This window comes from Zonotrichia leucophrys, chromosome 22, assembly GCF_028769735.1.
Source record: "Zonotrichia leucophrys gambelii isolate GWCS_2022_RI chromosome 22, RI_Zleu_2.0, whole genome shotgun sequence".
In the NCBI taxonomy this organism is placed as follows: domain Eukaryota; kingdom Metazoa; phylum Chordata; class Aves; order Passeriformes; family Passerellidae; genus Zonotrichia; species Zonotrichia leucophrys.
Genome location: NC_088191.1, coordinates 222,692 through 236,248, shown reverse-complemented (window position 1 = coordinate 236,248; position 13,557 = coordinate 222,692). Strand labels below are relative to the sequence as shown.

The 13,557-nt window shown below is 66.5% G+C and overlaps 3 protein-coding genes across 7 annotated transcripts; 2 read left to right on the top strand and 1 right to left on the bottom strand.

Moving 5' to 3' along the window:
• The first annotated feature begins 590 nt into the window (after positions 1 to 590).
• On the top strand, positions 591 to 3,529 carry LOC135456868 (calsenilin-like). Its single transcript, XM_064731012.1, has 8 exons — positions 591 to 726; positions 1,738 to 1,862; positions 1,940 to 2,009; positions 2,080 to 2,150; positions 2,402 to 2,509; positions 2,587 to 2,682; positions 2,760 to 2,822; positions 3,109 to 3,529. The coding sequence occupies exons 1-8, from the start codon at positions 624 to 626 to the stop codon at positions 3,154 to 3,156; spliced, it is 684 nt and encodes a 227-aa protein (XP_064587082.1). The 5' UTR covers positions 591 to 623; the 3' UTR covers positions 3,157 to 3,529.
• Positions 3,530 to 3,864: 335 nt separating this feature from the next.
• Positions 3,865 to 6,080, top strand: LOC135456867 (fumarylacetoacetate hydrolase domain-containing protein 2-like). Of its 2 annotated transcripts, XM_064731010.1 has the most exons (8): positions 3,865 to 3,903; positions 4,298 to 4,479; positions 4,892 to 5,108; positions 5,190 to 5,249; positions 5,359 to 5,521; positions 5,614 to 5,722; positions 5,791 to 5,878; positions 5,955 to 6,080. In XM_064731010.1, the coding sequence occupies exons 2-8, from the start codon at positions 4,301 to 4,303 to the stop codon at positions 6,015 to 6,017; spliced, it is 879 nt and encodes a 292-aa protein (XP_064587080.1). In that variant the 5' UTR covers positions 3,865 to 3,903; positions 4,298 to 4,300; the 3' UTR covers positions 6,018 to 6,080. The 2 variants fall into 2 exon arrangements, with proteins under 2 accessions (XP_064587080.1, XP_064587081.1); XM_064731011.1 differs by lacking the exon at positions 3,865 to 3,903 and having other exon boundaries at positions 3,989 to 4,479; positions 5,362 to 5,521.
• LOC135456866 (glycerol-3-phosphate acyltransferase 2, mitochondrial-like) lies at positions 6,076 to 13,476 on the bottom strand. 4 transcript variants are annotated; one of them, XM_064731007.1, is made up of 22 exons: positions 13,215 to 13,476; positions 12,640 to 12,699; positions 11,984 to 12,100; positions 11,835 to 11,908; positions 10,944 to 11,054; positions 10,709 to 10,837; positions 9,960 to 10,059; positions 9,755 to 9,888; positions 9,580 to 9,679; positions 9,300 to 9,506; positions 9,002 to 9,112; positions 8,544 to 8,629; positions 8,358 to 8,452; positions 8,174 to 8,244; positions 7,802 to 8,051; positions 7,337 to 7,485; positions 7,177 to 7,254; positions 6,792 to 6,923; positions 6,596 to 6,701; positions 6,462 to 6,512; positions 6,308 to 6,363; positions 6,076 to 6,230 (listed from the first exon to the last, which is right to left on the bottom strand). In XM_064731007.1, the coding sequence occupies exons 1-22, from the start codon at positions 13,410 to 13,412 to the stop codon at positions 6,114 to 6,116; spliced, it is 2,532 nt and encodes an 843-aa protein (XP_064587077.1). In that variant the 5' UTR covers positions 13,413 to 13,476; the 3' UTR covers positions 6,076 to 6,113. The 4 variants fall into 4 exon arrangements, with proteins under 4 accessions (XP_064587077.1, XP_064587079.1, XP_064587075.1 ...); XM_064731009.1 differs by having other exon boundaries at positions 6,596 to 6,716; positions 13,041 to 13,471; XM_064731005.1 differs by having other exon boundaries at positions 6,596 to 6,716; positions 13,215 to 13,471.
• Positions 13,477 to 13,557: the final 81 nt, after the last annotated feature.

Below are 13,557 nucleotides of genomic sequence, written 5' to 3'. Positions count from 1 at the left end.
CCCGAGGGGACAGGGACACACCGGGGGACACAGGGACACTGTGGGGGGACACAGGGACAGTGTAAGGGGACAGGGACACCCCGAGGGGCACAGGGCCACCCCCGGGGACACAGAGACACCCCGAGGGGACACAGGGACCGGCCCGGGGGACACAGGGACACCCCGAGGGGACAGGCGCGATGTCCCCGGGGCTGCGAGACACCCAGCGCGGGGAGGGGACAGCCCCGCCGCCCGCCCTCCGTGCCTCAGTTTCCCTGCCGTCGCTGCTTACTCATGCCCATCGATCCCATCGATCCCCCGGCCCGGGGGGGCACTCAGGACTTTTTCCCCCCCAGTTTCGAGGCCGCTCCCGCGGGACCCTCCCGGCGGTGCCCCCGACCCCCGGGGGTGCTGCGGGAGCGGGGGGAGCGGCCCTGGACCCCCGCCCCACAAAAACCCCAAACTTGTGTGGGAAAGAGCCAAAAACCGCGGGGCGGGGGGCAGGGTGCCAGGGGAGGAGGAGGAGGAGGAAGAGGAGGAGGAGGGGAGGAGGGCAGGACGGGCAGGGCAGCACCCGCCCCGCGCTGCCGCAGGAGCCCCGCAGGGTTCGGGGGACCCCCGGAGCCCCCCGTGCCCCCGGGGCCATGGGCATCCAGGGCATGGAGCTGTGCGCCGTGGCCGTGGTCATCCTCCTCTTCATCGCCGTGCTCAAGCAGTTCGGCATCCTGGAGCCCATCTCTGCCGAAGGTACCCCCGCTCCCCGAGCCCCAATTAGCGCTGATTAATGAATTAATGACGGCTCGGCCCCACTGCCCGGTGACCTCCCGGAGCAGAGCCGGGTTTGGGTCTGGGGTCCCCTCGGGAGGGTCTGGGGGGAAGGAGGAGAATTTGGGGCTGCGGGGGAGCGGGCAGAGCCCCCAAAACCCCTGAAGGGCCCTGGCCTGGGGGGACCCCCAGAGCATCCCCAAAACAGCCGGGAATGGGGACCCCCACCCCAAATACCTGGGGGGAAATGGGACCCCCACCCCAGAGCTCTCCCTCGCCCCTTTAACCCCCAGGAACGGGCAATGGGGACCCCCGGTGACCCCCAAACCTTCCCAAGGAGGGCCGGGAGGGCTCCGAGCAGGCGCTGACCCCAACGAGCCCCCCGAGGTGGGGGTCACGACCCCACAGTGACCCCCAAAACCCCGAGATTGGACACTAGGGACCCCCAAAACCCCGAGATTGGACACTAGGGACCCCCAATGCCCCCCCAGGTCCCCCGAGACCCCTCAGCCCCCTCTGACAGCGCCTGGGAACGTTCGGGGCTCCCAAGCCCATCCCAAAATTGCTGAAGGGCCCCGCAGGGGCTTCCCGAGCGCGAATTATTAATGAAGCATCATTTATTAATTACCTCGCGCCGGGCCGGGTGGCCAAGAGGCGGCTCGGGAACGTTCGGAGCCCCGGGAGCGCGGGGAAAGCCCCGGGACCGACACCCGCGGGGCCTCGGGGAGCTCCGGGGCCGCGGGGAGAGTCTGGGGGGGAAAGGGGGTCCCATATGGACTCTGAGGGTTTTTGCCGGGTTGGGTGCAAGGGGTCCCCAAGGGTCCCAGGGGGTCTCTAAGGGTTTTTGCCCGGGTGGTTTTGGGGTTTGGGGCGTCATAAGGGGGTCTTTGCCCAGTGGGGGGTCCGCTAAGGGGACTTTGCCGCGGTTTGGGGGCGAAGGGGGGGTCCCTAAGGGGGTCCCTAAGGGGGTCTCCGCCCCGGTCTCCCCCGCAGACAGCGGCGATCCCGACGTGGAGCTGCCGACGGCCCGGCACCCGCCCGAGGGGCTGGAGCAGCTCCTGGCCCGCACCAAGTTCACCAAGACCGAGCTGCAGTCCCTCTACCGAGGCTTCAAGAACGTGAGTCGGGGGTCCCGAGCCCCGAGCCCCCCCAATCCCGCGGGGCCCCGGGGTCACCGGCGCCGCTGCCCCGGCAGGAGTGTCCCAGCGGGCTCGTGGATGAGGAGACCTTCACGCTCATCTACTCGCGCTTCTTTCCGCGCGGCGGTGAGTCGGGGGTCCCGGGGGCCGGGGCGGTACCGGGGCGGCACCGGGGGTCACGGTCCGGTCCCCGCAGACGCCAGCTCCTACGCGCACTTCTTGTTCGACGCCTTCGACGCGGACCGCAACGGGGCTCTGTGCTTCCAGGTGGGAATTCCGGGGGGAACGGCCGTGCCAGCGCCGTGATTCATCACATCCTGCCCCCTTCCTCCTCCTCCTCCTCCTCCCGGCTGTGGCCGGGTAAAAATAACGGGATCAATAGGGCTGCAATCCCCGGGGCGGCCGGCATCGATGGGGCGGCGGCGGGCCGGGGTCAGGGCGGGTCGGGGTGGGTGAGGGTCGGTCAGGGCGGGTCAGGGTGGGTCAGGGTCCCTCCCGCCGCCCCCCCGTGCGGGCAGGATTTCGCCGTGGGGCTCTCGGTGCTGCTGCGGGGCACGGAGCAGCAGAAGCTCAGGTGGACGTTCGACCTCTACGACGTGAACAAGGACGGCTGCATCAGCAAGGAGGTGACACTGGGGGACAGCGGGGGTGGCGGGGCGGGCACAGGCGGGCGGGGGCTGCCAGCGCCCTGTGTCGCCCCCAGGACATGCTGGAGATCATGAAGTCCATCTATGCCATGATGGGCCAGCCCGCCCCGGGGCACAGCGCGCCCGCCCAGCACGTGGAGCTCTTCTTCCAGGTGAGAATGTCCCCAAGGTGTCCCCAAGGTGTCCCCAGGGCCACTGAGCCCCACTGAGCCCCGGCCCTCCCTTGCAGAAGATGGACAGGAACGGGGACGGCGTGGTGACCTTCGAGGAGTTCCTGGCCACCTGCCAGGAGGTGAGGGGCTCCGGGGGGCACCATCCTCATCCTCATCCTCCTCATCCTCGTTCTATCCCGGAATGACGCGCTGGGGGCAGCAGGAGAGAGGGGACATGGTGGGAGTGGGACGGGAGAGGAGGGACAGGAGGGGAGGTGCGGGATTTGGGGCTGGGAGAAGGATTTGGGGAGGAAGGAGGGCTGGGATGGGAAGTGTGGGATGCTGGGGACAGGAGGGGACAGGAGGGAGATGGCAAAAGGGTGACAAGAGAAGGGGGACACGGGGTCTCTGCTCTCTCCTCGCCAGGACAAAGACATCATGAGTTCCATGCAGATTTTCCACAGCGTGCTCTAGACCCTGCTCCCCCCGGAGTTTTTCTGCTGTTTCAGACGAACCAGAGGCAGGAGAAGTCCAGCATGTGGCTCCCAGAGACGGGACAGGACAAGGACAAGGACGACGCTGCCACCAGAGCCCCCCGGGCACGGCGCCGCCACCCCAGACTGACCCATTTTGGGGGGCTGAGCTGAGCCCCCCTAGACACGGACCCTCCCCCCTTGGCGGTGCAGGGACAGCACAGACCCCACCCCAGGGACTTGGGGACCCTCGAGATGGGAGCCCGGGTGTGGGGGTGTCCACAGGGCAGCCGTGAGATGGAGCCCCCAGACAGCGACCCAAAGCACAGCCCCTGCTCCAGCAGCGTGGGGAGGGGGATTTTATAAATAAACCAAACGGTGACGATTTAGGGGTCAAATGGAGTCAAGGAGGACGGGAGGCACGCGCGGGGTCCCGGGGGTCCCTGTCCTGCTCTCGGGCCCTGCCCGTGGCCGGTCCCGTCTCCCATTCCCAGTCCCTGTCCCGTTCCCCGTACTTCTCCCATTCCCATTCCCGGTCCCGTTCCCATTCCTGATCCCGTTCCCGGTCTCGTGGCCCCGCCCCTCAGCGTTCTCCTCTCATTTGCTCTCATTGAAAATCTGGCCCCGCCCCCCGTGCGCTCCCATTGGGCGGCCCGAAGGGGGCGGGGTCTCGGCGCGCGACCTTGACGTGCCACGTGACGGGGCGGGGCCCGCAGCGCCCTCTGGCGGAGCGGGGGAGGAGTGGCGTGTGAGACCCCCGGGATTGGGGGGGATCCCTAAAAACGGGGGGGGAATCCCTGGGAACGGGGGTATCCATGGGAACGGGGGGATCTGGAAACGGGGAAATGCCCGGGAACGGGGAGGAGGATCCTCGGGATCGGGGCTCTGTGGGATAAATGTGGGAATCCCCAGGATCGGGGCTGTGCGGGACTCGGGGCTGGGCTGGGGGCAGTGTGGGGTCGGTGGAGAATCCCTTGGGGTCGGACTGAGTGGGTGCGAAACGGGGGGAATCCCCGGGGTCCGGGTTTGGGCAGAATCAGGGGGATCCCTGGGATGGAGGGAGCTGGGGGAACCGGGAGCGCAGCCCCGGGACTGCGGGGGATCCGTCCCGGGGCCGGGATTCACCGGGCCCGGTGCCGCAGGCGATGCGCGGGGCGCTGCGCCTGGTGCGGTTCCGGGGCGCCGCGGGCGGGGGGCCCCGGCTCGGGCTGGAGGAGGCGCCCGGGGGGGACCTGGTGGATCTGAGCGCGGCCGAGCCCGACCTGCCCCGGTCCATGCGGGAGTTCCTGGAGATCGGCCCCCGCGGGCTGGAGCTCGCCCAGAGGTGCGTGAGGCCAACGGGCACCCCCAGAGAAGGTGGGGGACCCCCAAAAGTGACCCCAAAGAAGGTGGGGGACCCCCAAGGTGGGCGATCCCTAAAGGTGGATGACACCCAGCAATGGAGGAGCCCCAAAACGGGGGTGAATCCTCATGGATCCCCCAGGAGGGGCCCCCCTAAATCTGCCTGCTGCTTTGGATGACCCCAAAGTGGGTCACCCCAAGAGCTGGCCCCCCAAAGGGTGGGAATCCCAAACCACGGGTGATTTCCCCCTCCCCCTGATGTGTGACCCCCAAGAGAGCCTGACCCCAACCTGAGGTCCGAAAGGAGAGTCCCTAAACCACAGCAGGCCCTCCTGGAGCCCCCCAAAGCGCGTCCCCCCATCGGGGGTGCCCCAAACGCCCCCGTGTCCCCGCAGGGCGCTGCAGTCGGGGCAGCACCGCGTGTCCCGGGGGGCTGCGCGGCTGCTGGCGCCCGTGGGGGACCCCCAGAAGGTGATCTGCGTGGGGCTCAACTACCACGACCACTGCCGCGAGCAGGCGGCCAAGGTGCCCCGGGAGCCCCTCATCTTCAGCAAGTTCCCCAGCGCCATCGCCGGGCCCTTCGATGACATCGTGCACCCCCAGGACACCAGCGTGGGTACCCGCTGTCCCCCCGGTGTCCCCCAACGGGGACAGCCCCCCGGGATGGCGCCCCCAGCCCCTCTGTCCCCGCAGGAGCTGGACTGGGAGGTGGAGCTGGCTGCGGTCATCGGGAAGAGGGGGCGGCACATCGAGGTACCCCCGACCCCTCGGTGCCTCGGGACCCCCCGGCCGTGTCCCCCTGACTGTCCCCACCTCGGGACCCCCCGGCCGTGTCCCCCGTGAGTGTCCCCGCCGTCCCCAGGAGTCGGCGGCCCTGGAGCACGTGCTGGGTTACACCGTGGCCAACGACGTGAGCGCCCGGGACTGGCAGATGCGGCGCAACGGGCGGCAGTGGCTGCTGGGCAAAACCTTCGACACCTTCTGTCCCCTGGGGCCGGCCATTGTCACCAGGGAGGGGGTGCCAGGTGCGCCAGGGACATGGGACCGTGCTCCCCGTGTTTGCCCCCACGGTGGGGGCACGGTGGCACTGTCCCCGTGTCCCCCGTGTCCCCTGCAGATGTGCACAACCTCTGGATCCGCTGCAGCGTCAACGGGCAGCGCATGCAGGACAGCAGCACCCAGCACCTCATCTTCGGGGTGCCCGCCCTCGTGGCCTGGGTGTCCCGGTAGGAACGGGGGCCTGGGGACCCCCAGAGCCCCGGGAGGCTCCAGCTGACCCCCCCTGTGCCCCCAGGTTTGTGACACTGGTCCCTGGGGACGTCCTGCTGACGGGGACCCCCGCGGGAGTGGGGGTCTTTCGCAAACCGCCCGTTTTCCTCAAGGTGAGGGGAAATGGGGGCTCGGGGGGGACACGGGGACCCCAGTGGGGACAGGTGCCACCGTGTCCCCCCCTTGCAGCCCGGTGACGAGGTGCAGTGTGAGATTGAGGAGCTGGGCACCATCTGCAACAGGGTGGTGTGACGGCGGAGACAAGCCCGGGACCCACCTCCCCCCCGTGGGGTCAATAAATCCACGAGCCTCTGCTCTCTGCGTTTATGGGTCTGGGGGGTCTGGGGGCTACAGCTGCGTGAACTGCTGGATGAAGGCTGCCAGCTTCTCCCGGCTGGACGCAGACTGGAAAGGCTGGGAGAGCTGCAGGGCGGGTCCCGTGGGGGTCTGCAGCTCCTCCAGCACCTGGGGGGCACAGGGAGGTCAGGAGGGGAGGGAGGGAGGGAGCAGCAATGCTGGGGGGCTGGGGGAGCTGTGCTTACCCCCATGTCCTTGAAACTCTGCAGGGAGCTCAGGGCCAGGCTCCTGTCGGGATACCCTGGGGGGAGAGAGATCCCAGGGAACCCCAATGCCACCTCTCAAGGGCCCTCAGCCTGGCTTGGGGGGCACTAAAGCCAAACCCACCCCTGGACTCACCATCCTCATCCTCGGCCAGGAATTCCAGCAGTGCCTCCACGTAGTCCTGCTCTGCAGTGGGGAGGGGGGGTCAGGTCCCGTGCCTCAGTGTCCCCAGCGAGTCCCGGGGGGTTCCCCAGGCCGGGGGGTCCTACCGGGCTGGGGCCAGGGGGGTCTCTGCAGGAACTGCACGGCGCGGCCGTAGGTCTGCAGCACAGGGCTCAGCAGGCGGCAGAGGAAGAGGAGGAAGCCGGGGAAGCCCTGGGGCCCGCGGAGCTGTGGGGGTGACAGGGCCACGTTTGGGGGACACCGCCCTCCCGCAGCCCCCCAACAGCGGGACCCCCCCAGTACCTTGTAGCACTGCTTGGGGACGCCGAGCTCGAGCTCGCTGTCGCTGTTGCTGTCATCCGTGAAGAAGCCCAGGGACTGTCCCCGCCCGGGGCGCCGCGGGGCCACATCGCAGCCCCAGCGCTCCTCCTCGGCCTGTGGGGACAGCGGTGCCACCCCCGTGTGCCCCTGTGCCCCGCGGGGGGACGGCAATGCCATCCCCCTGCCCCTGTGCCCCATGGAGGGACAGCAGTGTCACCTCCCCTGGTAGCCACCCTGCCCCTGTGCCCCGCGGGGGGACGGCAATGCCATCCCCCTGCCCCTGTGCCCCATGGAGGGACAGCAGTGTCACCTCCCCTGGCAGCCACCCTGCCCCTGTGCCCCATGACAGACCCCGGGGGTCACCCACCACCTCCTCCTCCAGCAGCCCCCCGAGGATGAGCTTGTCCAGGACGTCCAGGCTGTGGCAGTCAGGAGGCCGGCAGGGCTGGGGACACAGCACAGGGGTGACAGGCCACCCCCGTGTCCCCAGCAGGGCTGGGGGGGACAGCCCAGCCCCCTGTCCCCACCTGGAGCCCCAGCAGGGTGGGGGGCAGCAGCTGCAGCAGCTCCAGGATCTTGTGGAGCAGCTCGTCCCGGCTCAGCACGATCTTGGTGAGGCTGGAGGGCGGCCCCAGGACGGGCAGCATCTCCAGCACCAGGGCACGGATGGCACAGGCTGAGGGCACAGGGCTGGCACCAGATCCGGAGTCACCGAACACCCCAGTGCCCCTGAGCCCTGGCATCCCCAATGCCCCAATGCCCCCATCCCCACTGTTAATAATACCCTGCACGTCCCATTTCCCCACTGCCCCTTACCCTGGTGGCACTGAATCCCCAATGTCACCAACCTCCCTGGCATCACCGAACCCTGCTGTCCCAAATCCCAATGTCATTGGCCCCCACGACATAAACGACACCCCTGGTGCTCCTCAGACTGCACCGCCACCCCTGCCCGGTGTCACTGGTGTCCCCTGTCCCCAGTCCCCACTCACCGCCCACGGCCTCCCCGGCCAGCTGGTGCCGGACCCCCCCCGCCAGCTGTCCCAGCCGTGCCCGGGCCGAGGCCCGGGGGGGCTGCAGCAGGCGCAGGGGGGGCTGCAGGGGCTGCAGGGGCGGCAGCAGGCGCAGGCTGTGCAGCAGCAGCACCCGCAGCCGCCCCGAGCAGCTCACGGCCCGGCCCCGCAGCAGCAGCTGCTCCAGCAGCTTGGAGAAATCCCACAGGAGCTGGGGCAGCAGCACCACCTGGGGACACGGGGAGAGGGGATCCTCACTGCAAACGCTGGCTGCCCTCAGGGTGGTTCCCAGTGGGAATGCTGGCTGCTCTCAGGGAATGGGGGATTCCATGGAACCCCTCTCCCACCCACCTCCTGGTAGCGGTGCAGCAGCAGCGCTGCGGTGATTCCCACGGCCGTGACAGCAGAGCAGGCTCTGGAATCTGCAGTGGGGGAGAGGCCCTCGTTATCCAGGGGGGATTTATTAACCTGCCCCCATTCCTGAGCAGGGAATGCCATCCCAAGGGATGCAGGGACCCCCCAGCCCGCCCCTCACCGCTCAGTGCGTGCAGCCCCAGTGCTGTCACCAAAATCTCCTCTTCTGTCCCCAAAGTGGGGCCCGGATTCCCCACGCTCCCCACATCCAGCAGGCTGGGCAGTTGGGATGAGAGGGTGAGGAGAGAGCCGGGGGCAGAGATCCAGGGGAAAGGGGAACGCTGCCCCCAAGGGCTCAGCTCCTCACCCCCTGCCCAGGATGGTGGGAAGCAGCAGCTGCTCCGGGGGACTCCCTCTGAGCATGGGCCCCACCAGGTTGTTGTCCACAAACTCCTGGGGATGAGCACGAAGGAGCCTGTGGGTGCTCCCAGCCCGCAGCAGCAGGAGCTCACCCTGCATCCCCAGGGCTGGGAGCAGCACAGACATCCCCAGGATGGATTCCAGATCCCTCCATGCAGCCCAAAGCCCACCAACACCCCAGGAAGGGTCTCCCAGGGGGATATGGGTGCAGGGGATGGATCTGCAGCTGGCATAGCCATAAGGAGAAGGGCTGAGAGAAATCCACCTGGGCACAGCCACAGTGCGGGCAGCACAGGGCCTGGATGGATTCTTGGCTCCCCCAGGCAGCCCAAAGCCCACCAACACCCCAGGAAGGGTCTCCCAGAGGGGGATGGATGCAGGGCATGGGTGCAGGGGATGCCGTACCCGTAGGGAGAAGGGCTGAGAGAAATCCACGCGGGCAAAGCCATGGTGCCGGCAGCACAGGGCCTGGAACGCTGCCCGCAGACACGAGCCCAGCCCCAGGGGCTCCGGGGGCTGCCAGGACAGGGCACGAGGGGTCAGTGGCACATTCGGGGGGATGCCACCCCCAGGGATGCCCCCAGAGATCCGGGCCATGCCGCTCCCCAGGGATCTCCCCAGGGATGAGGGAGCAGCGTTTCCCGGGGCTTTGGGGAACGCTGATCCCAGGGCAGTGCCAGGGATGTGCGAGCCCTGCTCTCACCGCTGCACGCTGCCGCAGCCCGCCCGGAGCCAGGTCGTAGGCGATGCCCACGGGCACCAGCAGCGCGTCGGGCACGGCGCCGTCGCGCAGCGCCCGCAGCAGGCGCAGCAGCCAGCGCTGGGCGGGCTCCGCCAGCCGCACGAACGCCGACGGCTCCTCCAGGAACAGCACCAGGGGCTGGCGGCTCCGCAGCACCTCCTGCACGTACTGGGGAGACACCGGGGGTGCCGGGGGCTGCCAGCACCTCCCTGAGCGCTCCGGGGGCATTTACAGCACCTACCGCGTCCAGCACGGCCCCGGGGAGCCCCTCATCCCGCTCACTCCACGTCGGGGCCAAGCCTGAAGGCAGGAAAATCCCTCCCAGGCGCTGGAGCAGGGACCTGGCGAGGCAAGGACACCGTGGGCACCCCTGCGAGGCCCTGGATGCTCTGGGAGCGCCCCTGGTGCTGCCTCACCTCAGGCGAGGGCTGGTCCTGGTGCTCACGGCCACCCTGGGCAGCCCCACGCCCTGGGACAGCAGCAGGAAGGACAGCAGGGGCCCGTCCAGCGGGGACTGGTGGCTGCACAGGAACACCAGCGGCACCTCGGGCTGCAGGGAGGCATCCCGGGGTGAGTGCCCGGCGTTCCAGGGGCACGGAGGGCCCAGCCCGGGCTCCCTACCGTCCTGGCAGCTCGCAGCACCATCTCCAGCTGCGCCCGGTGCAGCTGCACGCTCAGGAACACTCGGGTCAGGAGCTTGGGGAGCAGCCAGTGGCACAGCCTGCAGGAAAAACGGCAATGAGGAACCCTGCCAGGGACAGGGCTGCCCCAAACCCCCGAAATCCCTGCTCAAAACTCCCACTTTTATCACATGTGAAAGGCAGTGTGTGTGGAAACATCCTCCTTTCCACTGGCAACCAGAGCTGCCCCTGGGAATCCTGCATTCCCTCCATCTTCCTGCCCCACTTTGGGACCCCCAAACGCTCTCATTCCATGGGGAATACCTGCCCTTTAATGCCTCAAAAGTACTCTTTATTCCCACTGGATCAGACAAGCAACGAAGCCCCGGATTCCCAGCAGTGATGGGATGGGAAAGGGAAAAGGAAAAGGAAAGTTTTCTCTGCTTCCCTCCCTCCTGAGGGGTTTGGATTTTCCCACTCCAGCTCCTCAGAAGGAACTGGGGGAATGGCTCCAGGAGCCAGAGAGGACCCCGAGGGCAGCCAGCCAAAGGATCCCAAAATATCTCCTGAAATATGCCAGCACATCACCCAGAAGGATCCCAGGAAACCACTCAATGAATCCACATGCATCCCCTCAAAATCCCAGAACACCCCAAACCCAATCCCAGGAACCCACCCAACAAATCCCCGTGCATCCCCCAGAGGGATCTCTCTCCATCCCCCTGAGAATTTCCCCTCAAGCCCCCTGACCTCAGCAGCAGGGGGGACAGTGGGGCCTGGATTTCCCCCAGGATCTGGCAGATCTCCTCCTTGCAGCTCTGCTGGGACCCCTCATCCCCTCGGGGGCCAGGCTCCGGGCTGGAGGCAGCATCCTGCACCCTGGGGACAGCAGGGCAGGGCGAGCCCCCAGCACCACGTGTTGGGGTGCAGGGAGCCCTGCTGGGCTCCTAAAGGACCCCCAGGACCGGGGGGTGCCCCCACCCACCTCCTGCTGCTGCAGATCCGCTGCAGGAGCTCCCCGGGGCTCTCTGCTGGAATTTCCCACTGCCAGGCTGCCAGGAAGCCACAGATCCTCCTGACCAGCCAGCCCCGGAACCTGGAGGGGACACACGGTGACATCCTGGGGATCAGAGCCACCCCGCCTGCCCCTCTGCCAGATTCAGGACATTTCTCCCCATTTCACAGCTGGAAATGTTGAGGCACCGGGGAATTGGTGCTTCAGGGTGCCCAGCAGGAAGGAAAACTGGGATTCAAACCCAAGATTCCCAAATTGCAGAAATTTCCCAATCTATCCCCAAATCTGCGCTGAGGGGAGGGTGGGAGGGAACTCTGGGACATCCCAGAGCATGCAGGAAGGGCTGGAGTGGGACAGGGGAACTGCATTCCCTGTGATCCCAATGGATTCCTCCAAGCACTCCAAAGCTGGGAACATTTGGAACTGAATGGAGGATAATGACCCGACTTGGGAAGGAGAAAAGCAAAAAATGGATAATCCAGGGATTACTCCCTAAAGGGGAGCGGATTTAAAGCAATCTGGCACCTCAAAAATGAAAATATCTGGAAATGGTTCCTGCCCAGAGGAAAAGGGGGGATAACCACAATTTTGCCTTTCCTGGTATTTTTCCTTCTAGGGGGAAGTGCCTGTTTTCCCTTTTCCCTGCGAGCCAGAGAGAAGAACAACCCTCCACCTCCCCGTCCTTCCCACCAAGACTCCAAATACAAGCATGACCCCAAATCCCCAATCCCACAACTGCAGCACAGCCCAAACCCTTGGACCCATCACTTCCAGCCTCCCAAAACCAATTAAGGAGCTCGGTTTTGGTGAAACACGGGGGGAAAAGTGTTTGTGCAGGACACAGAGCCCCTCGCTGCTCACCGCGTGTCCGCCTCCGTCAGGCGGCTGGCGTCGCGGAACCCCAGAGGGGCCAGCTCCTCGGGGTAGAATCCATCCTGGCAGGGAAAACGGGATCAACCCGCGCAGGAGCAGACCCCCAGCGCCCCGGGACCCCAGAGGGGCTCTCCTACCCAGCTCCTGGGCGTGCAGGTCTGGCAGGAGCGCCCCGAAACCGGCCGGTGGTACTTGCCCAGGAAGGGGATGCACATGTCCAGCTCGGGGCACGAGGGGATGAGCCACGGCTGGGTCTGAGCAGGGGAAGGAAAATGGGAAAGGGCGCCTGGGAACGCCAAATGTGGGGGGATACGCCCCAAAACACGCTTGTGATGAGGGGGGTTTGATGAGTAATGGAAATAATAAGGGAATTTTAGCTGGGACAAGCTGATGGCACTTTTTGGTGACTGTGTGGACCTGGATCAACCTGGATGCAGGGGAATTAACCTGGTTCTGGGGGATCAGCACCCTGGCACTGGGTTTTCCCTCCCTCACAGACACAGATCCAGTAGGATCAGCTGGGAAATGTGGGCCTGAGGGGGCTCAGTGGGATCTGGGGAGACCCCAGACCCCTCACCAGCCCTTTCCATCCCCACCTCCAGAGTCAGGGGGTACCCTGCAACACTGGGGTTCCAATTCCTTGGCTCCCAGATTGGCCCCCTTCCCTTTCTGAGGAGTGGGGCTAACAAATCCTATTTCCTAAAAAAAGAAGGGGAAAATGAGGAGACCCTGGTATGATTTGGAGGGGATTTATGAGGGGCAGGATGGCAGCACAGAGTTTGGTGTCACATACCCTGGGGGGTGTCATGGCTGCTCGAGGTCCTGGCTCTGATCGAGGGTCCTGGGAACAATCCTGCAGACACAAACAAATTCTTATGGAATTGGGGGTGTTTGAGGCGTTACTCACCCCACATCCCCAGCAGGATTTCAGGATTTGCCCCTGCCCACCCTCACGGCCCGCCAGGCCCAGGCGTGGGGGCAGCTCCCCCGCACAGCCCCGCAGCCCCTCGGGGTCCCCCGGCCCGGCCCGGCCCCGGCCCCGGCCCCGCTCTGCCCAGCCCGGGGTCTCGGCCCAGCCCGAGGGTCTCGGCCCAGCCCGAGGGTCTCTGCCCAGCCCGGGGGTCTCGGCCCAGCCCGGGGGTCTCGGCCCCACCGCCCCCGCGGCCTTTGGGTCACGGCCCCGGCCCCGCTCACCGCTCGCCCCGCGCTCCGGCCCGGCCCAGCCCCGCTCCGCCCCCGGGCGGCCCGGCCGGAACCGGGCCCGGCCCCGGCGGAACCGGCGCGGGTCAGCCCAGCACGGCCCCGGGGGGATCCCCGTCACCCCGGTTCCCGTCCCCAGCTGTGTCCGTCCCACGGCTCCAAACCCACGGGGTGCAGCGGCCTGGAGAGGCCAAAGAGGCCCCGGTTGACCTGCGGAGGGGCGGGGGCCTCGCACCTCCGGGACCACCCCGGGAAAAGGGGAAAAAAAAAAAAGAGAAAGGAGGAGGGAAAGAGGAAAAAGGCAAACAAACAAACTAGGAAAAGAGTGGTGGAGCCTCTTTCCCTTCTAACCTCTTTTTTCCTCATCTTTTTCTTCCTCCTTTTTTCCTTCTCCTATTTCTTTGTTTTCCCTCCTTTTTTCTTGTCTCTTTGGTTTTATTCTCCTTTTACCTTTTCTCTCATCTTTTCTATCCCCCCCTTATCCCAGATCTCAGATACCATTCCCAAATGT